This window comes from Chrysochloris asiatica, unplaced genomic scaffold, assembly GCF_000296735.1.
Source record: "Chrysochloris asiatica unplaced genomic scaffold, ChrAsi1.0 scaffold00064, whole genome shotgun sequence".
NCBI classification, from domain to species: Eukaryota; Metazoa; Chordata; class Mammalia; order Afrosoricida; family Chrysochloridae; genus Chrysochloris; species Chrysochloris asiatica.
In genome coordinates, this window is record NW_006408582.1 from 16,125,665 (window position 1) to 16,153,069 (window position 27,405).

The 27,405-nt window shown below is 40.4% G+C and overlaps 1 protein-coding gene across 1 annotated transcript in view; it reads right to left on the reverse strand.

Annotated features, from left to right (window-relative positions):
• Window positions 1–19,685, reverse strand: part of XPO7 (exportin 7) — a 136,088-nt gene extending 116,403 nt beyond the window's left edge. The window contains exon 1 of the mRNA XM_006864413.1: window positions 19,578–19,685. Within this exon, the coding sequence (XP_006864475.1) occupies window positions 19,578–19,595 (18 nt within the window). The 5' untranslated portion in view covers window positions 19,596–19,685. The remainder of the gene's footprint in view (window positions 1–19,577) is intronic.
• Window positions 19,686–27,405: the final 7,720 nt, after the last annotated feature.

The window sequence follows — 27,405 nt, forward strand, 5'->3', positions numbered from 1 at the left end:
AAAAAAAAAATCAGGCATCTTTATTAAGTAGAAATATCAAAATGTGAAGCTACTGTTTCTTGAAATATCCTCCATCTAGATAGATCTACATTATTTCTGAAGTTGGTGTTTCCAGCTCTCTAATCCTTCCCTGAAGAATTCTGTGCTGTTAGATTTATTCCATGGAACGGCAGTTTTGGGACCCTGGAGGGAGGGACTCAAATAAGGTTCCTTTGAAATGTTCTTTGAGTTTGGGGAACAAAAAGAAGCCTGAAGGGGCAACATCTAGGCTGTGGAGTGGATGAGTTAAGAGTTCCCAATGAAATTCTCGTAGAACAGAACTTGCTACTATCACAGAATGAGCAGGTTTATTATTGTAACGTAAAAAAATACCTCGGCGCAACTTTCTTGGCCTTTTTGTTACCAGTGTAGTTTTTTGTCACCAAATTTTTCCTAAAACTCTTCATAGTAAAGTCCCTGTGATCATCCTGTGTCCTTCATTCTGACTTAAATTTAACTGGTCCAGCAGATCCTCTTGGAAGCTAATGTTTCGACTGGGCCTTACTCTCTATAACAACACTGGTAAATCCAAGACTTGTCCCTGGAGATCATTCATTCTATAAAATCACCTTCATTACTTCCGTCTTGATTAAAAGATTGCTAGCTGAGTTTCGTACAATGCTTTTGGCACCCATGGAGCCAAAAACTTGCTGAAGCCAAGACGTTTGCTTAAAACTGAAAATGCTGAACCACATGAGAGCTCAACTTCAGTAGCCATCACATCATTGGTAATTTTGTTTTTTCTTCCACCAGTTTCTGGACTTCAGCCAGTTTGTTCATTTGCTGAGGTCAACACTCACCCCTCTTTTGGCTCATCTCTGAAGTCTTCCCAACCTTCGGTAAAACACTTTTGATCCATTTTAAAATTTGTTTTAAGTGGGATAGCATTCTCGTAAACTTGTTGCAAAATTTCAACGATTTGGGAAGAAGTACACCTAAGTTTTATTAAAAATTTGAGATTAGTCCTGACCTCAAGATACTGTGTGGCACTGTGGGTTAATGCACTAGATTGCAAGGTCGGTGGTTCAAGCTCACCAGTTACTCCTGGGAAACTCTATACAGGGTCGATATGGGTCAGACCTGACTCAACGACACTCAACACTCAACAGCAGCAGTTTTACCCCAAATCACTCTAATGAGACTAAGAAGTCCTGGTGTGGCACTGTAGGATAAGCAATGAACTGCTAACTGCAAGGTTGGTGGTTCAAATCCACTAGGTTATCCTTGGAAACCCTATGCAGGGTCACTAAGAGTTGGGACCAATTTGATGGCACTTAGCAACAGCAATCAATACTAAGACAGAGTCCTGATGTGGCGCTGTAGGATAAGCACTGGACTGCTAATTGCAAGGTTGATGGTTCAAACAAACCAAATGCTCTTTGGAAACCACATAGGATCTCTATGAGTTAGAATTTACTTGAGGGCACTTAGCAACAATGAGACTAAGAAGCCCTGGTGCCACGCTGTAGAAAGCACTGGATTGCAAAGTCAGTGGTTCAAATTCATCAGCTGCTCTTTGGACACCCTACACATAAAAGGTAGCTACATTCTGGAATCAACTCAATGGCGCTAACAACAATAAAAATAAGATACACGTATTACTGAGAGAACTTGTCTGCAGCCATCCATGGATTACAGACACATGTTTAAACACATTTTGATTGGAACTCTAGCAGCAATACTTTTTGACTTACTCTCCCCTACAGCAATTGGTCTCTATTTGCCAATAGAGCAAAAGAGGAAGGAAAGTCAGGAACAGGAGAAAATGGAATGTGTTACTAATTGCTTCCATGAACAACAAACAGCCTGTATGACATGAGATCAGAACTGGATTGTGTCCGACTACCAATATGAAACCTTTTGATCAAGGACTTTAGAGTAGAATTCTGATCAACAAGGGGGGGAAAAATGCAGAGCAGAATTTCAAATTCTCATAGAATCCAGACTTTTTGGAGCCATGGCAGCTGGATGAACCGCTGAAACTACTACTCAGAGATATCTTTAAACCTAAAATAAAAAATTTTCTGACTCTTTAAACAAACCAACAGTTTAGCTTCATTAGTAAAGAATGTCTACCTTATGCATTGTGTTAAGTACTATTTGCATTGTGTTGCATTGCTTTTAAATACTTATGCATTGTGTTCTTTTTAAGTACTATGGCATCAAACTGACAACAACAATTCTAAAGGACAGAAAACTTAGGGGCAAACAATGTAGAAAAGGAAGGTGAGAGTAACTGCACAATTTGAAGAACATAATCAACATCACCGAATTACTTATTTAGAAATATTTGAATTGGTGTATGTTCTCCTGTGTATATTCAAGCACACACAAAAAATTTGATGAATTAAAAAAAAGAAACATCAGATAGGTACATAATGCTCGGTACATATTGACATTTGAAGGTTACTGAAGTGAGCTTTAGCATTCATTATGAAAAAAAAATGTGTACTCCAACCTAACTTAATAACATTTTAACGATTACTTAAATGTAAACAGACACCTCACACTTTATATTTAAGACTGACTTTATCTTTTCCAAAATCTAGTTCATCCACTCTTCTCCATTTAGTTAGCCAGAAAGGTGGAAATCTGCCTTCTCATTATATACATTCAACTTGTCAACCAAGTCTGGCTATTAAGTAACCTCCTTAACCATCAATCCTCTAGTTTCCATCCGCACAGCTTTTACTTAGTTCAACTCTCAATTATAACGTGGACTACTGCTTCATCTTTTACTTTGGTCACATCGAACCAATTTCCTGTATCATCACCACAATGACTTTCTGTCATTTGTACTTAAAAGCTTTAAAAACTTGCATCCAGAGTACAAATTGTTTATTATGATTTAACAGGTTCTTCATGTCCTGGCCCCTTCCTACCATTAGTTTTATTTTTCACCTTGCTTTTTCTTTATTACCTATACAGAAACCATATATAATTCCTTTGCTTTCCTCAAATGATCCATGAACATATGTAACTTTACCTGGGACTCTCTTATCAACATGGAAAATAGCAATGTCTCTTTAGATTTGGCTTAAGTGTTCAATACTATAAAAGACTTTTCTAGGCTTTCAGACTGGCATTTGTGCTTGTTCTTTGCAGACGTGTCTTGCCATCTACATCACTCTGTAATCTTTATTTCTATACATTTCTAGTTATTAAAGTCCTTAAACATGGATACTGCAACTTGTTCACATTTATATTCCCACTGACTAGCAGTCCTGGCACATATTACATGATCAAAAAATATCTGCTAAATGAAGGAATATTTACTGTTATTTATATTGATTGTTATTTCTTCTACCTCACCAAATCACCAAGAGGTTACCACCATTCCAAACAATATAATAATTCCGTTAAATAGCAAATAGGTTATTGTCAGGTGCCGAAAGCAATTTAACTTTTGTTCTAGGCTTCTGAGGCTAATAAATGGGGGGTTGACCAGCCCATGGAGGCCTGATGAGGCCTGGGCTGATGCTGACGTAACCTCATGAGGTATGATGTAATTTATTATGGCCAGGTGGCAAGGCAGAAGAAAGCCCTGAGTTTTAAGGCTTGAATAGAGCTTCCTGGTTGGTGAGAGTATAAGCTCTTGGGAGGGTAGTGAGTACCTTTAGGATTTGGAAGTACCTACCATGCAAAGACCCTTCGTGAACCTTGCCCTAGGTATCTCTTCATTTGCATCCTTTTTTGCTACACTAAAGTTGTTACCACAGCTATGAGAGGGGTGTGCCAAAGGTTAAGAACTGTTCTGCACAGTTGGGGTTCTCATAACTCAGAATTAACTTAAAGGTAACTAACAACAATGGCAACTATGGTGTTTCTCAGGAGTTCTGTGACTGATTTCAGTGAATTATAGGACCCAAAGGAGTGGTGGGGGCTGGCTGGTCTGAAATGGAATCAAGTGGACTCTCAAGTTTACAGTGGGTACAAGTTGACCTAACTCTAGGTATCTAGGGGTGAGAGAAAGCCGCTAAGGCACCTGGGATCTGAATAGGGAAAGGAACTGGTATTTCCAAAGGACACAGACAGCTGGTGTGTGCTGTGGGATTTGCTGTCCACCACACAATTTGGTGTCAGAAGTGGGTGATCTTAGTTGTCCTCAAGTGGTTTATAAAGTTTTCACAGTCAGCAGGACTTGCTAGAGCAACGCTGACTTCACAGTTACATATTTAGGATGCAAGATGCATTTGAGAGACATCAGTCAATTATGTTTGAAACCAGAAACAGCAGAAGTTGTTTTAAAAAGTACTTCCCAGGATGCCTCTAAAATACCCACTCATTACACATTTCCTTGGAACTAAATACAAGAAAGGAGAAAGGAGTGTAGTAGCTCTGAATGATAAAAACTTACTGCTAACTACAAGGCCGGCAGTTTGTGCCCACTAGCTGCTTCACAAGAGAAAGTAAGGCTTTCTGTTATTGCAAAAATTTATAGTCTCAGAAATCCTATGCAGGGTCGCTATGAGTCAGAACTGACTCTATGGTACTTAACTCGATGACACCTGGCAACAACAAATATAAGAACATCATTCAAAGGACACCTACACAACACTTTCTCAATGTTAATTTCCAGTTGTTCCTTGGAACCTATAGAGTCACTATGAGTCAGAGACGACTCCAAGGCACTAACAACAATAGCTTTACTAATGGACTCCTGGTATAGAGCTGCAGGATAAACATTGGACTGTTAAAACCATAAGGTCAGCGGTTGAAACCTACCAGCCACTCCTTGGAAACCCTATACAGGGTTGGTATAAGTCAGAACCAACTTGACAGTACTTAACAAAAACTTGGAGACCTGGTGTGGCATCGCAGGACAATCACCGGACTGCTAAATGCAATGGGTGGTTCAAACCTACCAATTGCTCCTCAGAAACCCTATAGAAGGTCGCTATGAGTCAGAACAAATTTGACGGCACCAAGAACTACTTTACTATGTATAATCAGTTGTGTCTACCTCAGAGCAGAATCACACAAAACAGTTTTTAGTGATTTGGAGGAAATCCCTTTAAATTCAATGTTAAAATAAGCCATTTAAACTATTTTAACTTGAAATATTTCTGAGTTATTTTCAAAGCTAGTGTTATCGTTACGAAAAGCTGTAGGGTCAATAAAATTTTTAAATTAGTGGCTGAAGGGAACCAGGACTGCTTGTGTATCAGAACTTAGCACCTTGAGTAAGTGATTTCATAGTTAAATACCTCCTCAATATTCTCCATCATCTCTTTAAACTAGTTACCAATGCATATAAGAATTTTAGGTTTGTTTTTGCAAAGTGCTATGGAAAATTACTTTTTAAAGTCTTTAAAACACTCCTTCCTAGCAAAAGAATTCTGAATCTCTTTTGAGTTGAACTCTTCCTCTCAGACTCAGTTGGCCAAGAGAACAGAAAGTATCTTGGGTTCATAGTTAAGTAATGCAGACAAGTCACTTAATATATGCATCTATATTCACAAGTACCTAGAAGAATGAGCATCCAACTTATTTATACAGTTTTTTTTTTGTTGTTGTTGTTGTTTTTTAATAATTAACCTATTATATCCAATAACCTTGTTTTACTCTGTCTCTAATCTTTGTTCAGTGGCAAGGTCTTCTTTTCTGAAGCAACGCTGTCAAACAGAACATTCTGTGAAAATGGAAATATGACACCTGCATTGAGAAATATGGTAGCATCATGTGAGGAATCCTGGTGGTATAGTGGTTAAAGCACTTTGGCTGCTAACCAAAAGGTCGGTGATTCAAGCCCACCAGAGGATCCATGGGAAAAAGATGTGGCAGTGTGATTTAAAAAATGTACAGCTTTGGAAACCCTAGGTGGCAGTTCTACTCTGTCCTATTGGGCTACTATGAGTTGGAACTGACTTAACAGCAATGATGTTAGCCACAATGGCTACTAAACACTTGAACCGTGACTAGCGTTTCCATTCTGGCCAGTGTCACAGCCAACTAAATGCATCAACTAATCACCCAACCTGTTCTGCTGTAAAACTGGGGTTGAGTTAGACCTATACTGGGTTAATCTTACCTTCCACCTTGGGAAAAAGTATTAAGCAATAGATTTGAAGAGACATTTCTTCAAATGTCTTTGAAGACATTTCAAATTTCTTCAAAGGGTCAGCAAACTTTTTCTATAAAGGGCCAGATAGTCAATATTTCAAGAAGTAAATATTGGAGGTAAAAAAGTAAATCAAGGAGGTAAAAAAGCTGAATAGAAAATTACAAAGGGCAGCTCGAGAAACCACAATTCAAATATTATAACGAACTGTGCAATGACCTGGAGTTAGGAAATCAAAGGGAAGAACATGATCAACATTTCTCAAGCTGAAGGAATTGAAGAAAACTTTCAAGACTCAACTTGAAATATTGAAGAATTCTATAGGCAGAATATAGAATGATGCAGAAAGTATCAAAGGATGATGGAAGGAATACACAGAGTCAACTGTACCAAAAAGAAATGATCAGTGTTCAGCCATTTCTACAGGTAGCATATGATCAAAAGCCAACAATACTGAAGGAAGAATTCCAAGGTGCATTGAAGGCACTGGCAAAGAACAAGGCTCTAGGAATTGATGTAATAAAAAAGAAAACATTTCAACAAACTGATGCAGCACTAGAGGTACTCATTCATCTAAGCCAAGAAATTTTGAAGACAGCTACCTGGCCAACTGATTGAAAGAGAGTGCTATCACTGCTGATGTCAGATGAATCTTGGCTGAAAGCAGAGAATACCAGAAAAGACATTACCTGTGCTTTACTGACTACGCAAAGGCTTTCAACTGTGTAGATCATGACAGGCTAGGGAAAACATTACAGAGAATGAGTATTCTGGAACACTTAACTGTGCTCACGAGGAACCTGTACATACACCAAGAGGCAGTTGTTCAAATACAACAAAGTAACACTGAATGGTTTAAAATTAGGAAAGGTGTGCATCTGGGTTGTATTCTTTTACCATACTTAATCAATCTATATACTGAACACATAATCCAAGAAGCTGGATTATATGAAGAATGTGGCATCAGTACTGAAGGAAGTTATTAAGACTCATGATATGCAGATGACACAGTCTTGCTTGCTGAAAGTGAAGAGGCCTTGAAATACTTACTGATGAAAATCAAAGACCACAGCCTTTGGTATGGGTTGCATCTCAATGCAAAGAAAACAAAAATCTTCATCACTGCACCAATAAACAACATCCATATAAATGGAGAAGACTGAAGTTGTCAAAGACTTTAGTTTGCTCGGATCAAACATTAACATTCATGGAGACGTACTGCACTAGACAAGTCTGCTGCACAAGACTTCTTTAAAAGTGTTGAAGAGCAAAGATGTCAGTCTGAGAACTAAGGTGTGCCTGACCCAAATCATGGAATTTCCAATAACCTCATATTCATGTGAAAGTTGGACAGTGAATAAGGAAGATTATAGAAGAATTGATGCATTTAAGTTATGGTACTGGAGGAGAATATTAAAAGTACCAAATAGAACAAAAGAACAAATAGATCTGTGTTGGAAGAAGTACAGTCAGAATGCTCCTTGGAAGCCAGGATGGCCAAACTTCGTCTCTCATACTTCAGACATAGTATCAGTACTTTAGACATATTATCAGAAGGGACCAGTCCCCGGAGAAGGATATCATGTTTGGTAAAGTGGAGGGTTGGCAAAAAAGAGAAAGAACCCAAGAAGATGGACTGGCATAGTGGCAACAGGAGTGGGCTCAAATGCAGCAATGACTGTAAGGTTGGCGCAGGACCAGGTAGCGTTTCCTTCTGTTGTGCACAGGGTTGCTATGAGTTTGTACTAACTTGAAGGCACCTAACAACAATAAATGAGCCACTGGCCAAAAGGTGTCTGTCATACCTGTTTAACTCTGCTGCTGTAGCACACAAGCAGCCACAGACAATACATAAATAAATGTGAGGTTCTGTTCTAATAAATTCTATTTACAGACACTGAAATTTAAATATATAATTTTAGTGTTTCTTAAAATATGTATTATTCTCATTAAAAGAGTTTTTCAGCCATTTTCGAACTGCCGACTTTGCTGCTCACAGCTCGATTTGTAACCACTACACTACCAGAGCTATACTACCAGAGGTTGTTGTTGTTAAGTGCTGTTGAGTCAGATTCTGACCCATAGCGACCCTGTATAGGGTTTCCAAGGAGCAGCTGATGAGCTTGAACCGCCGACCTTGCAGTTCAAAGGGCTTTGCAGTCTGGCACATTAACCCACAGCATCACACCAGCAAGGAAGCCAAATTACTAGCTGGGTTTGCAGATCTCTGAGATAAACTAATGGCCAATAAGCACAAGAAACAACGCTCAACAGCAAGTCTTCAGGGAAGTGAAAATTAAAACTAAAAGGAACACCACTATACATGGATTAAAATGACAAAGGAATGGTAATACCAAATGCTGATGAATATGAAAGGAAACTCACACACTGTTGACAATCCAGACATTCTATTCCTAGGTTGCTATTGTTAAGTACCATTAAATTGATTCCCACCTTTAGGAACTGCTCCATAGGGTTTCCAAGAAGCAACTGGTAGGTTTGAACCACTGACCTGGCAATTCAAATGACTTTGCAGTCTGAGGCATTAGCCCATAGCTGGACTTAAGACAAATGAAAATAAATGTCCACACATGAAATTGTACATATTCAGAGAACTTTTTTTTCACAATTGACTAAAAACCAAGACCATGCAAATTCTCAGCAACAGATGAATAGATACATAAAGTGTGGCACACAATAGGGTGAATACTACTCAGCAATAAAAAGTTACCAACTACAAATACTATGCAACACCAGGATGAATTTAAAAATCACTGTGCTGCATAAAAGAAGCAAAACATGCACAGAAGAGTCCATTATGTAAAATTAAGGATAATGTAAACATTTGTTGTTGCGAAGTGCCACCAAGTTGGTTCCAACTCATAATGACCCTGTATAGGGTTCTGAGGCTGTAAATTTTTGTGGGTGCAGAAAGCCAAATAGTTGGTCTCAAGGTCAGTTATTCAAACCAGTGTGAAAGATGAGGTATCTGCTCCTGCAAAGATTTACAGTCTCAGAAATCCTGTAAAGGGTCACTGTGAGTCAGAATCAACTTGATGGCAGTAGGTTAGAGCAAGACAGATCACTGGTGAAGCCGTGGTTAAAGCGCATGTCTGCTAACCCACAGACCAGTGATTTGAACCCACCAGCTGTTCCCTGGGAGAAAGATGTGGCAGTCTAGTTCATAAAGATCTGCAGCCTTGAAAACCCTATGGAGCAGTTGCACTGTGTCCTATAGGGTCACTATGAGCTGGAATTGACTCTGGTTCTCTTTTGGATTTAGTGCAAGAAAAGCCTCCAAGCCTTTTCAGTGATTTAAATACTACACATGCAGCAAGTGAAGGTGTTTGTGATGAAGAAGTTCTTGTTCACAGGAGTTGTTTCAATCGTTTCTAAGTGAGGGCAAACTTAAATAACATTAAAGAACAAGTACTAGTTGAATTGTCCATAAGTCTACGGTTAATAACCTACGGACTTACTGTATGGAACTTCAAAAAGTTTGTGAAAAAAATGAAATGAAAAGAGAATGGAAATTTTCCACAAATGTTTTGAAGCTCCCTCACACATATAAAGTTGATAAAAAATAAACTTGATTCCACTGGCATCAGATTTATCTAATAGCAGTATCTGTGAAAAGAACTGTACACTTTAATAAGCGCTATTTAATTTGGAGTCCTGGTGTGGCACTATAGAATGAGCACTGGACCATAGGTCGGTTTGAATTGCAAGGTTGGTGGTTCAAACTCAACAGCTGCTCCTCAGAAACACTATATAGGGTTGCTATGAGTCTGAACTGACAGGATAGCACTTAACAAAAAACATTTAATTTGAGGAGATGGGGAAGTGGTGGATAGATAGTCCTGAAGTCTCACACTCTCAGTGCTATGGAAAATGTCCTTCTGAGACACACCTAGATAACATTAATAGTCACCCAAATCAAAGATCTGTACTGGACAGGTTTAGGAATTCTATGAATTGAAAACTTTCCTGTTCATAATCTTTTGATTTTCTTGTTTTAAATCACTGCTGGCACTCCAAAGTACATTAGTTTTAAGTTAGACTAAAATGTAGAATTCCACATATCAGTACAAAATCCTTTATGTTTCAACAAGTTTTCACTTGTAACATGTTTGGGATAATGTCCTTATTTTAAATAAGCAACTGTTTCTTATGTTCAATATATCTAAAAATAATTTGTTACAGGTTTTATGAGGGTGGAAGAGACTCACCCAGCTTTGTAACAATAGCATTGTTGTTGTTGTTAAGTGCCGTGGAGTCGGTTCCGACTCATAGCGACCCTGCACAGGGTTTCCAAGGCTGTAGCAATAGCATATCAATTCAAAATTTTAGGAATAAGAAAATGGTGAATATTTAAATGATAATAAAGACTAAAAAAAAAAAAAAAAGGAATAAGAAAAGCAAGGACCAATTCCCAGTAAATTTTTATTTATTCTCTTAAATTCCTACATACACTTCAGACTAGTTTTTTTAATAGGGATTTCTCAGATGGATCAATGATAAATTGAAGATAAAAATATCACCTTACTAAAGCAAAACACTGTATTCAAAATAACTGTAGCCTCAGATTGGGCAAAGTTAAGATACATTTTCCAACTTGTGTACACTAAAAAACTCCATTGCCATCAAGTTGATTCTGACTCACAGGGACCCTAAAGGCAGAGCAGAATGGCTCTGGGGTTTCCAAGGCTATAAATCATTATGAGAGCAGACAGCCTCATCTTCTCCCTCAAAGTGGCTAATGGACCGGAACCACTGACCTTTCAGTAAATAGCTCAATGCTTAGCCCACTATGCCACCAGAGCCCATCAACTGAGTACAGATTTGTGAACTACAGACTGGCTTGACAGATTCTTTGCAGAGCATATTATGAGACACAGGTTTCTTAGAATCAAAATAAATTTCATAACTGACTTTAAACAATGTCCTTTTGGACTAGAAAAATAAAGCACAAAATTCAGAAGTCAATGGAGGTGAATGAGGTTAAAAACTTGAGCTTTGGCATGATTTTTACCAAACTCATGACAAGCTTTGAAAACTTGGCAAACATTTCTGAATAGAATTGGAAAACATCCTAAGTAAACTGAGCTCTTCCATTTCCAGACTTAAATACATCCTCTTAAACTATAAAACTGATTATAACTCTCAATTCTAAGGCTGTTCAATTCAAATATCATAACTTCTCATCATATAAAATACATATGAGATCAGCGTACTTGTCCAACACAAGTTTATATACTTAAAAATAAAAAGGCCACCACATCACCAGAGCTTTAAGACAATGATTTCCTGAAGGAGTACAAGGAGTATTTTATCAATCTATTTGTTTTCATATATACTGATGTGATGTTTCAGGATAATGCACTGGACCACAAGGTTGGGTAGATATGCAAGGTTGGTGGTTCAAACTCACCAACTAATCCTTGGAAACCCAATACAGGGTTGCTATGAGTCAGAACCTACTCAACAGCACTTTAACAAAAACAATAAAAATAACAATCTTTCTCTAAGCAGGGTTTGAACCCAGGGGCTTTTAAAAAAGAACCATTTCTAAGTCTACTAGCATGAATATTTGATTAATGCCTAATTACTGGTGTGGTGCTGTAGGATAAGCACTGGACTGTCAACTGAAAGGGTGGCCATTCAAACCCACCAGCCGCTCCTTGAAAACCCTTTACAAGATTGCTACAAGTCAGAACCAATTTGATGGCACTTAACAACAACTTGTCCTACAGAAATGTCTCTCCCACAGAGGGTGAGTGTATGGGTTCATGTGTACATATTTTCATAAATATATACATATGAACTGACAACAAGGTGGTGTATTTGGAGAAAAACAGTAAGGTCGACCCATGGAAATCAAAGCCAGAATGCTCTAAATAGAAGGGATTTAACAGATTATTTCATCTAATTTCCTTGTCTTTCAGAGGAGGGAATTCAGGCTTAAAGAGACTAAATGCATTGCCCAATTAAAACACAGAATACATATTAAAGGGTCTAGCATTAATACCTGGCACATAATAGATGCTCAAAATGTTATCACCTTCTCTTGCGCCCAACTAAGGCCAGACTCCACTTTTATAATAACTACTACCACAATCATTTCCTAAATCGCCAATAGTTGGTTCTTTATTGAGCCCATTTCAAGCAAAATACATCATTATCTCTATAATAGCTACATCATAGAGTTGTGAGCATTAAATGAGATCTTGCAAAGTGGCAAGCAGCTAGAATCCCAATAGTTGCTAGTATGAAGTTCCCAATTCTTCCTGTTTCAAACACATACTTTTATTTATGGTAATAGGTGTGAGAAAGAGTAGAGAACCAGGAAAGCAAGTATCAGAAATAATGAAGACTCATATTTTTACAACTCCTCTCCTTTGCTAGGGAGTCTCTGGATAGTGTAAATGGTTAACATGCTCAGTTGCTAACCCCAAGGTTGGAGGTTCAAGTCCACCAAGAGGTAACTCAAAAAGAAAGGCCCAATGATCTACATCCAAAAAAGTTACCTACTGGAAATGCTATGGAACACAGTTCTACTCTGACACACAATAGGTAACCATGAGTTGGAGTCTATTTGACAGCAACTGCTGTTCTTTTCCCAAGATCCTGAAAAATTTTGGGTACCAACCTCATTCCACTGAGAATTTCTCGCTGTAGTGAGTAGTCACTGTAAATATGAGCAAACTATATACCTCTCAAATGTATTAGAATGAGGGGAAAGAGAAACAGAGGAATAATAGCCCCCATCCAAGTATATGTTGACAAAATCAGAGTCTCACTACAAATTTACAACTCAGTAAGACAGGCTTCTGAGTTTCTTCTCCTCAATTAAACTTCAATGCCCCTATAAACAAGGGATTATATCTTATCTTTACTTCCTTCCATGTATCTGCATAACTCTAAAAACGGGACATTGTTGTTGTTAGGTGCCATCGAGTCAATTCTGACTCATAGCGGGACCCTAAAGGACAGAGCAGACTGGCCCTGTAGGGCTTCTTAGGCTGACATCTTCACAGGCGCAGACTGCCAGGTCTTTTTCCTGAGGAGCTGCTGGTGGATTCTAACTCCAACCTCTCAGTCAGCAGCTGAGCAACAAACCATAACACCACCAGGACTCCTTCCTTGCACAGGACAATGTTATTGTTGTTTAGTGCTGCTGAGTTGGTTCTGACTCATAGGGACACCTGGTTTAGGGTTTCTGAGGGGCGGCTGGTGGATTTGAACTGTCAACCTTGCATTCCAGTGCTCATCCTACAGCACCACACCAGGACAATAGTAGATGCTTAACAGCTGATATTAAACATTCTCCATGGAAACCAATGTAAGGTCTCTATGGTTCAACTCTACAACACAACAAGAACAACAGAGTATAATTAATTAAAAATTCAGTCTGCATGTAACTTTCCAGGAACATACATGTGATCCTGAACTAGTCTTTCAAACTCTGTTCTATCCTATAGGGTCTTGCTATGAGTCAGAATTGACTTGATGGCACCTAACAACAACAATGTCCTGTTTTTAGAGTTACATAAAAGAGAAACTTACAGACCAGTTTTCAACAAGATCTTATTAGCATTTTACTAAAAATGAATGATATCTTTTAACTCTAATTCATGAATGGCTGGAAACTGTAGGCAAAATTTTGTGTACTCCACTTGGAGAGCAGTATCACAGTCTTCATAACACATTCTCCAAAAAGTAAAAATGATCTCAAAATGGTTTAGAATCACTATTTTATACTGCTTCTACCCCTGGCATTTCAGCTCAAATTCTTACAGCTAGGTCTTACTTAGACTGACTTCTAAGGTATTTAAAAATCAATGATAGAAAGGTACTTACATTTGGGGAGCAGGCACATATACATAATGGAGGGGGCCTGATGGAATTTACTGGGACATGGATGTTATTTCTCCATTTGGGTAGTAGTTACCAAAGTGTTCACTTTGGAAAAATTCATCAAGCTGAATATGATTTCTGCACCCTTCTACTAGGTATGTACTTCAATAATGCATTTTAAAAAATCAAAATCAATAATCACTTACACAAAGCTGACAACATTGCATAATGTAAGAAAACTGTTTAAAATGACGTAACTTCTAAACATTACCTCCCTTCCATATACTTAAGTGAACAAAGGAGCCTCAGAAGGGGTACCTACAGACAGACATTAGCTTATTGGTTTAAATTGGCAACCTTCCCTTCTCATAAGGCTGTGGTACAATATTGTTTTCAAAATCCAACCAAGAAAAAGGAAAATACAGCTGGTGATTATGAACATCAATTTCTGGATCAAATGGAAGCTCATTTCTCTGTAAGATGCAGAGCTGAGATCTTCTCAGTGTTTCTTTCTACTATCTCCATTTAAATGAGATTCCAATCATATATTTTGTATTTTATTATGTAAATATCTGAAAGACACCATATGCATATGAGCATTCTTAATTTTTCCGAAGGCTGATCTCTCAAGAAAATCACTAACATCACATTTATCAGATATATGTAAATATATTATTTTAAAAAAAAAAGAATTATTTGTAAAACTCCACAGAAGGGGTAGAGGAGAGTGAGTGAAGGAATGCAGCTATTGCAGATATCCTCTAACACAAACGTAGCATGTTTTGAAATCAGAGTTATTATTTTCTTATTTGTTCTTCTATCTATGTTCGTACTTCTGAAACACTGCCTAAACAGAGCACCTGAATCTGTCACTTCAGCAAGTCTAGCTCCAGTGTCTTTCTCATATCGGAATCCTCTGCAGTGCTCAGCACCGAACAGGGTCTTGCACACACTAAGCATTCCATATAAGTTCAACGGAAAGAAAGGTACAAAAGTTACCTCTTTCTCTATTTAAAATTCTCAAAAGTGGTACAGAACCTTCCTTCTCAAAATGGTCTACCCACAGTTCTTATCATTCCATTATATGCTTTTAAAAGCTGAAAAGACAATTATCAATTTTGTTAATAATCAGGCTAAACTTTTGCACCCTGTTAAATTTTAACTGGCCAGTTGTAATGATTCTTCCTGACTCCCTAGAGTTACACTGGCAGTCAATATTTAATTACTGAACTTGAAATTTAAACAAAATAGGACCACTTTGGAAATAGTATTTTCTGTTGCATTCTGCTCCCATAAAGATTTACAGCCTCGGAAACCCTGCACAGGGTCGCTATGAGTCGGAACCGACTCCACGGCACACAGCCACCACCACCACACAGTCAGAATGCAGAGCCCAGTAAGTAATAATTTAAGCCCAATATAACAACATAATCCAACAGAGAAAGACACACTTTCTCTTCCCTCTCAAGATCCGGAACACCCACTTATTGTTGTTGTTGTTAAGTACCGTGGAGTCAGTTCTGACTCACAGTGACACTGCACAGGGTTTCCAAGGCTGCAAATCTTTATGGGAGCAGAAAGCCTCATCTTTCTCCTGCAGAACAGCTGGTAGTTTCGAACTGCCGACCTTGAGGTTAGCAGCCCAATTCGTAACCACTATGCTACCAGAGCTCCAACTAACACTATTTTAAAGCTAGTATTTGATCCTTCTTAATCTTTTTTCATTACCACTGTATACTAAGTTGTTGTCACCTTTTTGTATTAACTAACAAGTAAAGACAATTATCATTATTTTCACTTGATATTTTTAAAAAGGAAGGGAAAATGAAGCTAATTAAACATAGATGAGTTTGATTATAGTCAATATTTTGTAACCTGTAAGAGAAAGACCAGGCTTTCTGCTCTCCTAAATATTTACAGTCTCAGAAACGGGGTTGCTATGAGTTGGAACCAACTAGATGACATACAACCACCGCCAGGACCATTTTGTGACCATTTTTATGGTGGTAGTTAGACACCCCTGCTGTCAAGCTGATAGAGAACTTCCCAGTAGGATTTCCAAGGCTGGTAGCTTAGTGGTTACAAGTCAGGCTGTCAGCAGTTCGAAACTATCAGCGGTTCCACGGGAGAAAGATGAGGCTTTCTGCTCCCGTGAAGATTTACAGCCTCAGAAACCCTATACAAGGTCACTATGAGTTGGAACCGACTCCACAGCACATAACAACAACAACAATAATCTTTACAGAGGAGACCTGATCGTTGTAGGAGAAGCACTGGACCACAAAGTCAGCTTGAAAAGCAAGGTCGGCAGTTCAGATTCACCAGTTGTTCCTCGGAAACGCTATAAAAGGTCGCTATTAGTTGGAACTGATTTGACAGCATTTAACAACAACAATCTTTGCAGAAGCAGATTGCCACATCTTTCTCCTACAGAGAAACTGGTGAATTTGAGACACGTGCCTTTCAGTTAGTAGCCAATTGCTTAACCACTGCACTACCAGGACTCTTTGGGAGTTAAATGTTGATGTTGTTGTTAAGTGCCATAGAGTCGATTCTGACCCATAGCGACCCTGTATAGGGTTTCCAAGGAACAGCTGGTGAGCTTGAACCACCGACCTTGCAGTTCAAGAGACTGCTGTCTGACACGTTAGCCCAGTTATCTAACTAGAGTAAGAAAACCGTCACATCAAGCAATTGCTTGTGACAGAGATAAAAGATAAATCATTATAATTTCTTAATTATTCTAAAGTTAATGGCACTTAAAAATCTTCCATAAAACACATATCCTTAGAAGAAATGACCAGGACTTCAGCCCAAAACCATCTGAGAATTATTAAGTGTCAATAAAAAAACAAAAACAAAAAACAGCTCACTCTGGTGCTTCAGAGAACACTAGATACATAATGACTCAACTATCTAGTATCACACATGTAAGTTTCAAATAATGTTGTCCTGAATTTGTAACAGACATCTGTATAAAGACACATTTATAAACTTCATATTTTAACAGTGTTGAAGAAAGTATTTCCCTTCAATGCCTTTTTTTTTTGACTCGCCTTTCATTATCTCATTTATTACTTATTCCATTCTGATGAGAGTACAAATATTTTTTTCATGCATTCATTTTCACGACCTTAGTCTGTTAGTTGTAGTTGTTGTTAACTGCTGTCAAGTCGGTTCTGACTCATAGAGATCCTGTATAGGGTGTCCAAGGAGCAGCTGGTAAGCTGGAACATAACTGCCGACCCTGCGGTTCAAACTGACTATGCAGTCCAACACATTAACCCTCAGCACACCAGGACTCCAGTCTGTTAGTAAATAATACTAAAACTAATTTAGTAGGGTAACAAAAAAAACCAATAAGACCCAAAGAGAGAAAGAAAAAATTCAAACTATCCTGTTGATATGGCAAGGAGCTCTGGTAGCGTAGTGGTTACGAATCGGGCTGCGAACCATAAGGTCAGCAGTTCGAAACTACCAGCTGCTCCACGGGAGAAAGATGAGGCTTTCTACTCCCGTAAGGATTTACACCCTCGGAAACCCTATACAGGGTCGCTATGGGTCGGAACCGACTCGATGGCACTTAACAACAACAACAACATCCTGTTGATATAAGGGCCACTAACAAGTAATTTTTTTTGGAGTCCTGGTGTTGTGCTGGACTGCAAAGTCGGCTTGAACCACAAGGCCGGAGGTTCAAGCTCACCAGCTAAACCCTGTACAGGGTTGCTAAAGGTCGGAACCAACTCGATGGCAGTTACAACAACAACTAATTTTGGGGTGCTGGTATGGTGCTGTAGGGTAATGCTAACCACAAGGTCAGCAGTTTAAACCCACCAGCCACTCTTTGGAAACCCTATACAGAGTTGCTATGAGTGGGAACTGACTTGATGGCACTTAATAACCCTAATTTAGAGCAACTTACTACAATTTCTGAAAGTAAATAAAGAGTAAAAATAAGACACTGACATGTATGCTTTTGTTTTGAAAAGTTAATAAACTCTTACTTTGGTATCCTATTTTTGGGTGGGTGGAAGAAAATCATCACCTTACTAAAAATAAGGAAGACCCTCCTCCTTTGAGTTAAAATTGCTGATTTGCACTTCTTTGAGCCTTATCTTAAACATCCCTTATCTATCCTTTGCTTTGGTTTGTTTCTTTAAAATAACCTACCTACTGTCTTAAGATGGAAGATTAAAAAAAAACCCCATAAAATCCTTCATGCTTTTTAGAAATGGCTGCGATAAAACAAAGGTGCTATGCTATTATTATTACCATGTATCAAAATTTACTACTTCTAAATTAGGCAATGATACTGGCTTTAAAATACAAACCTCGTGGTATTCAACATATGGCAACAATTCTTGATATATATAATTTTGCCCACTACACTCCAAAGATCTTTTACTGAGCCCCTAACTGAAAATTAGTCTTTTGTCTAGTGTCTACATTATTAATCAAAGGAAATGGTAGAATTCACAACACTCCAGTTTCATGTTAGCAACTATAAACTCGTTTGTAATTAGGTATAAACTCATCCCTTTTACTTGAATAATGATGTTATTTTGTAAGTAACATAAAGGTGACAATTTTTACACTCTAATCTTGACTTCCCACAAAACAAAATCTGTGCAGTTATCTAGAAAATCCCAAGGTTCCTGACAACAGATTTGTATCAGTAACTGTCATAAAAATATCAGATTTAAGTCAATAAGGAGGTAAAACTTTATATGGTTTGCAACAAATAACCCTGCACTTCACCAGCTACTATTAGGTTTGATGTGGGCTGTCCCTTTCTAGAAGGCCTGTGTCTTGTCTTTGAGGAAGAGTGGCCTGGGCCAAAGCACAGACGGGACAAGTTCTTGGGCGAGATCAAGACCCTCTGAAGCAACATCTAACAGGATCGTTCATTTCAGACACACCCCCCTCCACCCCGCGTTTCACAGGAGGTGTGGGCGCTCAACTCGCTCACTGTAGACAGGGGGGAAGGGGAGGGGACGAACCAAGGCCGAGTACCCATTTTGGAGGACCGGGAGCTGGGCTCTTCAGGTTGCGCGATTTGGAATGGAGTGAAGGGCGTATCCGTGGGAGGGGGGAGACGGCTGCGGGGAGGGGGGGTGTCTTCTTGTCTTCAGGGTCGCGAACAGGAAGGCGGCGGGAAAGACCCTCTGGAGAGCGAGGCTTATCCATGGGAGGTTTTCTTTTTGTTATTTGCTTTAGGGAGGCGGGCGTTACGGGGAAGCCCCCCTCCGGAGAGTCAGCAAAGGGTTCCCCCATGCTTTCCTGTTGGGGGGGCCGTGAGGACTTAGAGGAGGTCCCCCTCCCAGCGGAAAGGCAGTGACTGATAAGCTATATAGGCTGCATGCGCCAGGGCTCCAATACCTGCACCTCAACCCCCGAGCGAGAGGCGTGGGACCGGGTGGGAGGGGATGGAGAAGGCCCCCGGCCCGGGAGGCGGGAAAGGCCCTGGAGATCCAGGACGGGCGGCGGCTCCGGGAGCCCCGACTGACGGCGGCGCGGGCCTTGTGAGTTCTAAGCGGGCTCGAACCCTTTGGGCCTTGTGCGTCCCCTACTCCCCACTCTCCAGGGCTGCCCCCTCCCCTCCGGCGGCCCCTCTCACCTGCACATGATCCGCCATTTTGCTCCATTCATGCTCCTCTCTGGCCCTCCCTCCCCCCCAGCGCGCACCTCGGCCCGGGCCGCTGCCGCCGCCACCGTCGTCGCCGCTGCGCCTGCGCGCTGGGGGCTCGTCGAGCTACGCTTGTGGCGTAGTGCTCTTCGGCTGCGCAGGCCCTGGCGACAGGAGTCGCTGTTTGAGAATGCGCAGCACCGTTGGGACGGCGTAAAGGCGCGGGCAACGTCAGCGCCGGGGAGACGCCGGCGGTGGGAGGACGGAGAGGGCCGGGGGAGAGCGAAAGGAGCGGGGAGCTGGGGAAACAAAGCTTTGTTTACATGGTTTTTAAAGGGGCCGTACTCGCGCCTGAGGGTGGGCCGTTGGAGTGGGAGTTTACGCTGCATTCTGCTCTTCTGCGTGGTTGAGGACTCCTGGATATGGGCTGAGATATATGCCCGCCCAGAACCCTTGAACTCAGTGTGTTTCCCTATTCCATGTGCCTTCCCTTACTTGCCCTGGACTCCCCCACCTTTACCGCACAACTAAAATGACATCGGTAGGGATTTTCCGACTAGCCCGTAGCCGATAATCTCGCCACTTAGAATACCTGCATTATTCTTTGCGTTGCAATACATGGTTTTCAACGGTGGCACAATTTTTGTTTTTCTAGTTTTCTGCTTCATTGGACAAGAGCCATTGCCCTCTGATCCTGGGTTTCATCAGCTATCCAAATAATGATCTCCTTGTTTTCACTTTTGTCCTTCTCTTCATTAAACATTTATGGAAATAGCTATCATATAGTGGTGAGGATCGAAACATACAGAACACACAATTCTAATCTTCCCCAATTGGTTATTCTTAACCTTTACTTTAAACTGCCTACTTCCCATCCCCAAGCCAGATGATGAGGGTCACAGGGGAGTAGGAGGGAGAAAAAGGGATTTCCCCTGGGTTCAGGCAGAGTGGGAAAGTTACCCCTGTGGGTCAGATCAAGTCATTCTGTATATGTTGAGGCCAATACTGGTCTTCCTTACCAGGAATGATCTGTGTTAGAGTGCCAGTTGCCAGTTCCTGTTGTCCATTGACTTCCACTCTGACTTCCATTCAAGGCCCCAAAATTACATTTAGCTATAGTCTAAAAGTATTGGTTGGTTGCATTGGAGTGACCACTTTGATGGAAATGATGGTGTTAGTAAAAGACATCCTTTCTGTGGTGAACTGGCAATTCAACATTGTTTCAACCTTTATTCTCCTATGTTTCTTCCTAGTTTTCAGAGGTGGTGCTTGTGTACAGTTGAATCGATTCCAAGTCATAGTGACCCTGTACAGGGTTTCTGAGGCTGTAAATCTTTACTAGAGCAAAAAGTCTCACTTTCTCCTAAGGAGTGGCTGATAGATTTGAACTACTGATCCTTGTAATCCACTAGCTACAAGGAAACCTAAAAACGACATTACCCTCACTTTCTTGCAGCAAGATCCAAAGCCAAAACCCATTGCCTCAAATAAATCTTATTCTATCTCAAAGTTTCCCTGTAGAACTGAATAGAACAGCCCCATAGGATTTTCAAGAGTGCCAGGTCTTCCCTGTGGTTAGTGGGTTTGATCGGCTGACCTTTTGGTTAATAGCTGAGCACTTAACTACTTCACCAGCATGCTTCCTCTTTTGCAAGATAAAGCAAAACCCAAACCGACTGCCATCATTTCAATTCCAACTCATATCAACCCTGTAGAACAGAGTAGAACTGCTCCATAAGGCTCTCATCTTTTTCCCTTAGAGAAACTGGTGGGTTTGAACTGCCAACCTTGCATTTAACAGCCCAACACCATATAGGCTCAGCTAATTAGATTCACTCAGAAAAGATTTAGAGACACAAGTGATGCAAAACCTGTAACTATTGAGTTATTTAACATGTGAAATGTTGTGTTATTTTAGCAACAACCTTCTAGTTTCCAGTCATTACTTCTGAGTGTAGAGAGGCAGGAATGGTGGGGTTAGGGGCTTCCTGGCCTTGGCATTGCAACTCTAATGGTATTCTTAGAGTCACCATTGCAGTGGCAGTCATTGGATCCCTTACTTGCTTGATTGATTAGAGGTAAAAACTTCCTGGTGGGGCAGGCCCAAAATTCTATCAACACTCCCCACCACTCATACTTGTTTCTCCCTCTGCCTTTTCTTTCTCAGTAAAAGGCACCATCATTCACCCAGTTGTTCCAACTGAAAACCCAAATTAACTTAATTTCTCATATCTCATCTGTCCTCTGCATACAATCAATCTGCAAGTCCACTTGAAGTTATCTGTAATACTGTAGTTTTTGCAAGTAAAGTATGCAAATAAAGTTAGTTTTGTACATGTTTTTGCAAAGTGACCCCCCTCCTGCCTTAGTTTCCTTTGTGCTAGTTTCCTGTACACCTTGTGCGTTTGTTTTCTGTGCATGTTATGTATGTTATATGCATGTGCATTATTTATATTAACTCGTTATATGTGAAAAAATACAGGTATATACCCAAATCTGTCAACACCCTGGTCTAAGCTGCCATCACATTTCTCCTGAACTTTGGTAATAAACTCCTATTTTTCTGTCATATATCTTGCATCTTGATAATCTATTTCCATACAGCTGTATAACATGCTTTTAAAATTATACATCACATCATTTATTCCCCTTATTAGAATCCTTAGGTGGCTTCTCATTGCACTTAGAATATTTTCCAAATCTTTACTGTGGCCTAAGAGACCATTTTGTTAACTGCCGTCAAGTCGGTTCTGACTGATAGTGACTGTGTGTAGAGTTTTCAAGGAGCAGCTGGTGAGCTTGAACCACCGACCTTAGGGTTCAAACTGACTTTGCAGTCCATCACATTAACCCACAGTGCTATACCAGGACTCCTAAAACATCATATGACTTGCAATATGGAAGGATTCTATGGGTGAAATATTGAATGATGCAAAAAGCATCTAAAGATGGAAGGAATACAGAGTTATGGTAACCAAAAAAAAAAAAAAAAGGTTCATGTTCACCCATCAACCATTTCAAGAGATAACATATGATCAAGAACCAGTGGTATTGAAGGAAGAAGTCTAAGCTGTACTGAAAGCACTGGCGAAAAACAAGGCTCCAGAATTTGATGGATTACAAATTAAAATCTTTCAACAAACTGATGCAACACTGAAATCACTCATCTATAACTGGCCAACTAGTTATAAGAGATCCATATTTGTACCCATTCCAAAGAGGGGTGACCCAACAGATTATGGAAGTCATTGAGCAACATCACTAATATCCCATGCAAGTAAAATTTTGCTGAAGATAATTCAAAAATAGTTGCAACAATACATAGACAAGGAACTGCTAGAAATTCAAACTGGATTGAAAAGAGTACATGAATATAGGGATATCATTGCTGACATCCAGTGTATCTTGGCCAAAAACAGAATGCCGGAAAGATGTTTACTTGTGCTTTATTGACTATGGAGAGGCTTTTGACTGTGTAAATCATGAAAAACTATGGATAACATTGTAAAGAATGGGTATTCCAAAACACTTAACTGTGCTCATGAGAACATGTGCATAGACCAAGTGGCAGTTGTTCAAACAGAACAAGGGCATACTGTATGGTTTAAAATTAGGAAAGATGTGTGTCAGGGTTATATCCTTTCACCATACTTAGGCTGAGTAAATAAAAGTCTGTATGCTGAGCACTGGTAGCGTAGTGGTTACGAATCGGGCTGCGAACCTTAAGGTCAGCGGTTCGAAACTACCAGCTGCTCCACGGGAGAAAGATGAGGCTTTCTACTCCCGTAAAGATTTACACCCTCGGAAACCCTATACAGGGTCGCTATGGGTCGGAACCGACTCGATGGCACACAACAACAACAACAATGCTGAGCAAATAATCAGAGAAACTGGATTATATAAAGAAGAACCTGGCCTCAGTATTGGAGGAAGACTCATTAACAACCTGTGATATGTAGGAAATACAACCTTGCTTGCTGGAAGCAAAAAAGACTTAAAATACTTACTGAATAAGAACAAAGTACAGCTTTCAGTATGGATTGCATCTCAATGTAGAGAAAACAAAACACTGATCTGAGCTGTCATCACATTTCTCCTGAATAACATCATGATAAATGGAGAAAAGATTGATGTTGTCAAAAACTTCATTTTTGCTTGGATGTAGAATCAATACTCATGGAATCAGAAGTCAATGAATTGCATTAGGCAAATCTGCAAAAGACTCTTAAAGTGTTCAAAACCAAAGATACCAGTTCGAGGACTAAGGTGCACCTGATCCAAGCCATGGTATTTTTAACTGCCTTTTGTTGTTGTTGTTGTTGTTAGGTGCCATCGAGTCAGTACCAACCCATAGTGGCCTTATGCACAGCAAAACGAAACACACTACCTTATACACATATGAAAGTAAGACAATGTTTTGCAATGAGTATTGCAAACTCATTGCATAGTGCAATGTGTTGGAAACTTCTCTACAGAAACTAACAACAACAACAACCACAACAAAGAATATTCAATAAATGTAAGTTAATAACCCAAACCAAAAACCAAACCCACTGCTGTTTATTCAATTCTGAGTCATAGTCACCCTATATAGGCTTTCTGTAACTGTATGCAAATCCTTATAGGACCAGATATCCTCATCTTTCTCCTAAGAAGGGACTGGTGGGTTGGTACTATTGACCTTGCAGTTACAGCCCAATATTCAAACCACTATACTACCAGGGCTCTGAAATTAATAAAATATTCATTAATTTTAAAAAAGAAAGACCATAAAAGAATTGATGCATTTGAAGTATGGTGTTGGCAAAGAATATTGTAAGTACCATGGATTGCAAAAACAAACAAATCTGTTGGGAGAAGTGCAACAAGAATGTTCTATAGAAGCCAGGATGGTGAGACTTCATCTCTGATACTTCAGTCATGTTACCAGGAAGGACCAGTCCCTGGAGAAGGAGGACATCATGCTTGGTAAAGTGGAGGGTCAGTGAAAAAGAGAAAGATCCCCAATGAGATAGATTGACACAGTGGCAGCAACAATGAGCAAAAGTGTAACAATTGTGAGAGTGGTGCAGGATTGGGCTTTGCATAAGGTTACCATGAGTCAGAACCAATTCCACTGCACCTAACAAGAAGAGACTGACCTTAGGATCTGACTCCATCTCTATTATGCCATGCCCTCTGCTGACTTATAATGCTTTGGTCACTCTGGCCTTCTTGCTGCTGTTATGTGCTGTGGAGTTGGTTCTGACTCATAGTGACCCTGTACAGGGTTTCCGAGGCTATAAATCTTTAAGGGAGTAGAAAGCCTCATCTTTCTCCCACGGAACAGCTGGTAGTTTCAAACTGTTGACCTTGCGGTTCGCAGCCGGATTCGTAACCACTACGCTACTCCTTTGTTGCTTCAGCAAAAAGCTCACATGTCTTTTTTTGTGTTAGGGTTTTAACTGCCAATCACTGTGGGAGAATAGTAACAAAAATAAAGTCACAATGTTCTTGGAGTAGTAGCTTCTGGTTTGCATGGCTCCTAATTCTTATGGAGAGAGACCATTGTAAGGAAAGGGTCCCAGTAGCTTCTATTGAAGCATAGGTGGGGTTTGGTGTGCCCCTTCTTCTCCAATAAAAACAAGGAGGCACAACCCTATACTTGTTGTTATGTGCTGTGGAGTCGGTTCCAACTCATAGCAACCCTGCACAGGGTTTCCCAGGCTGTAAATCTTTACGGGAGCAGAAAGCCTCATCTTTCTCCCATGGAACAGCTGGTAGTTTCGAACTGCTGACCTTGTGGTTCGCAGCCCAATTCATAACCACTACGCTACCAGAGCTCCTTAATGGGTTGCTATAAATTGGAACCATCTCAACAGCACTTAAAAACAACAAGTACTTTCACAGAAGTACTTTTCTCACAACATCCTTGGTTCTTGCTTATACTTTGGATCAACCTGTTCAGATGCAGGCAACAGAAGTGCAGTGAGTTTTAAGTGACTGAGCCTTTCTTTCCCAGAGCATTGTGCCTCAATGAAGATGACCAGGGTACTTTCCTTTACCATGCTTTCTTTTCCTGTCATTGGTGCCTAGTATCCTAAGGGCATCTAATTACCTGTGCCTTGAAGTGATGTCTTCTAGGCTCCTGCTCCTAGGATGCCCCTGTATTCAGGCAGAAAGTCCTCAGGTAAGTATTGCCACTGCAAGGTTCCCCCCAGGTCCTGTTAGGGAAAAGTTGAAGGAATCTTGAAAGGTTGCAGGGATATTGTTCCTAGTGTGTTTCTGCTGTCCTTCCTCTTATAGTTCTCCAGACAGTAACTATAAGAGGAAAATTTCCTCTACTTCCACTGGTATGGGATAGGGTATCTGGAATACCTGGGGCTTAGACCCCAAGGTTTAAATAGCTTCCAAGTAATCTGGTAAACTCGGATGCCCCCCAGTGGTTCTGAGCGGTATGTGTCTAGTTTACCTTGGGGGAAGGCTATCCAGAGTGGTAAGCATCCAGAGTGGTGGGGAATCCTGGTGTGGGGCTGTAGGCTAAGCACTGGACCTCAAGGTCAGTTTGAACCACAAGGTTGCCAGTTCAAACCCACCAGCTGTTCCTCAGAAACCCTATACAAGGTCACTATGAGTCTGAAGCGACTCAGTGGCACTTAGTAATATCAGAGTGGTGGTGGGGTTGGGGGAAAGTCTTCTATTACTTTGCTACTTAAAAGTGTAATCTGGTCCACCCACCATCGGCATCAGCCTCTCAGGTCTCACCTCAGGCCTACTATACCAGAATTTGCATTTTTAACAATATCTGCAAGTGACTTCTTGTAGTTAAGCAAAAATCACTAGAGTCCTGGTGTGGTGCTGTAGGATAAGCACCGGACTGCAAGTCCGTTTGAAGGGCAAGGTGAGTGGTTCAAACTCACTAGCTGCTCCTTGGAAACCATATACAGGGTCAATATGAGTTGGAACCAACTCAACTTACTTAACATCAGCAAATGCTATAAGGAGCTCTGGCGACACAGTGGCTAAGTGTTTGGCTGCTAACCAGAAGATCGACAGTTTGAACCCACTAGCTTCTCCACAGGAGATAGAGGTGGCAGTTTGCTTGCATGAAGATTAGTGTCTTGGAGACCCTATGTGGCTGTTCTACTCTCTCATATAGGGTAGCTAGGATTCAGATAGGCTTGTTGATAATGGGTTTATGATAGTGTGGAGACCCTCGGTGGTGCAAATGGTTAATACACTTGCCTGTTAAATGAAAGGTTGACTCTACCCAGAGGCATCTCAGAAGAGAGACTCGATAGTCTATTGAAAAGCATCTGTCACTGAAAACCCAACGACACACGATTCTACTCCGACACACATTGGACCACTGTGAGTTGGAATGGACTTCATGACAACTTTATTTTATGATACTACAGTGGTGGACAAGGAGCTCTGATAGCATAGTGGTTACAAATTGGGCTGCTAACCTCAAGGTCAGCAGTTCGAAACTACCAGCTGTTCCAGGGGAGAAAGATGAGGCTTTCTGCTCCTATAAAGATTTGCAGCCTTGGAAACCCTGTGCAGGGTCACTGTGAGTCGGAACCGACTCTTAACTGTACTTAACAACAACAACAATAGTGGTGGACACATGACATTGTGCATTTACCAAAACCCATAGAACTGTGTAACACAAAGAGTGAGCTCCAATGTAATTATAGACCTCGTTGTTAACTGCTGTCAAGTTGATTCCGACTCATAGCAACTCTGTGTAAGGTTTCCAAGGAGCGGCTGGTAAGCTTGAATCATCAACCTTGCAGTTCAAAGGATCTTACAGTCCAGTGCATTAACCCACTGTGCC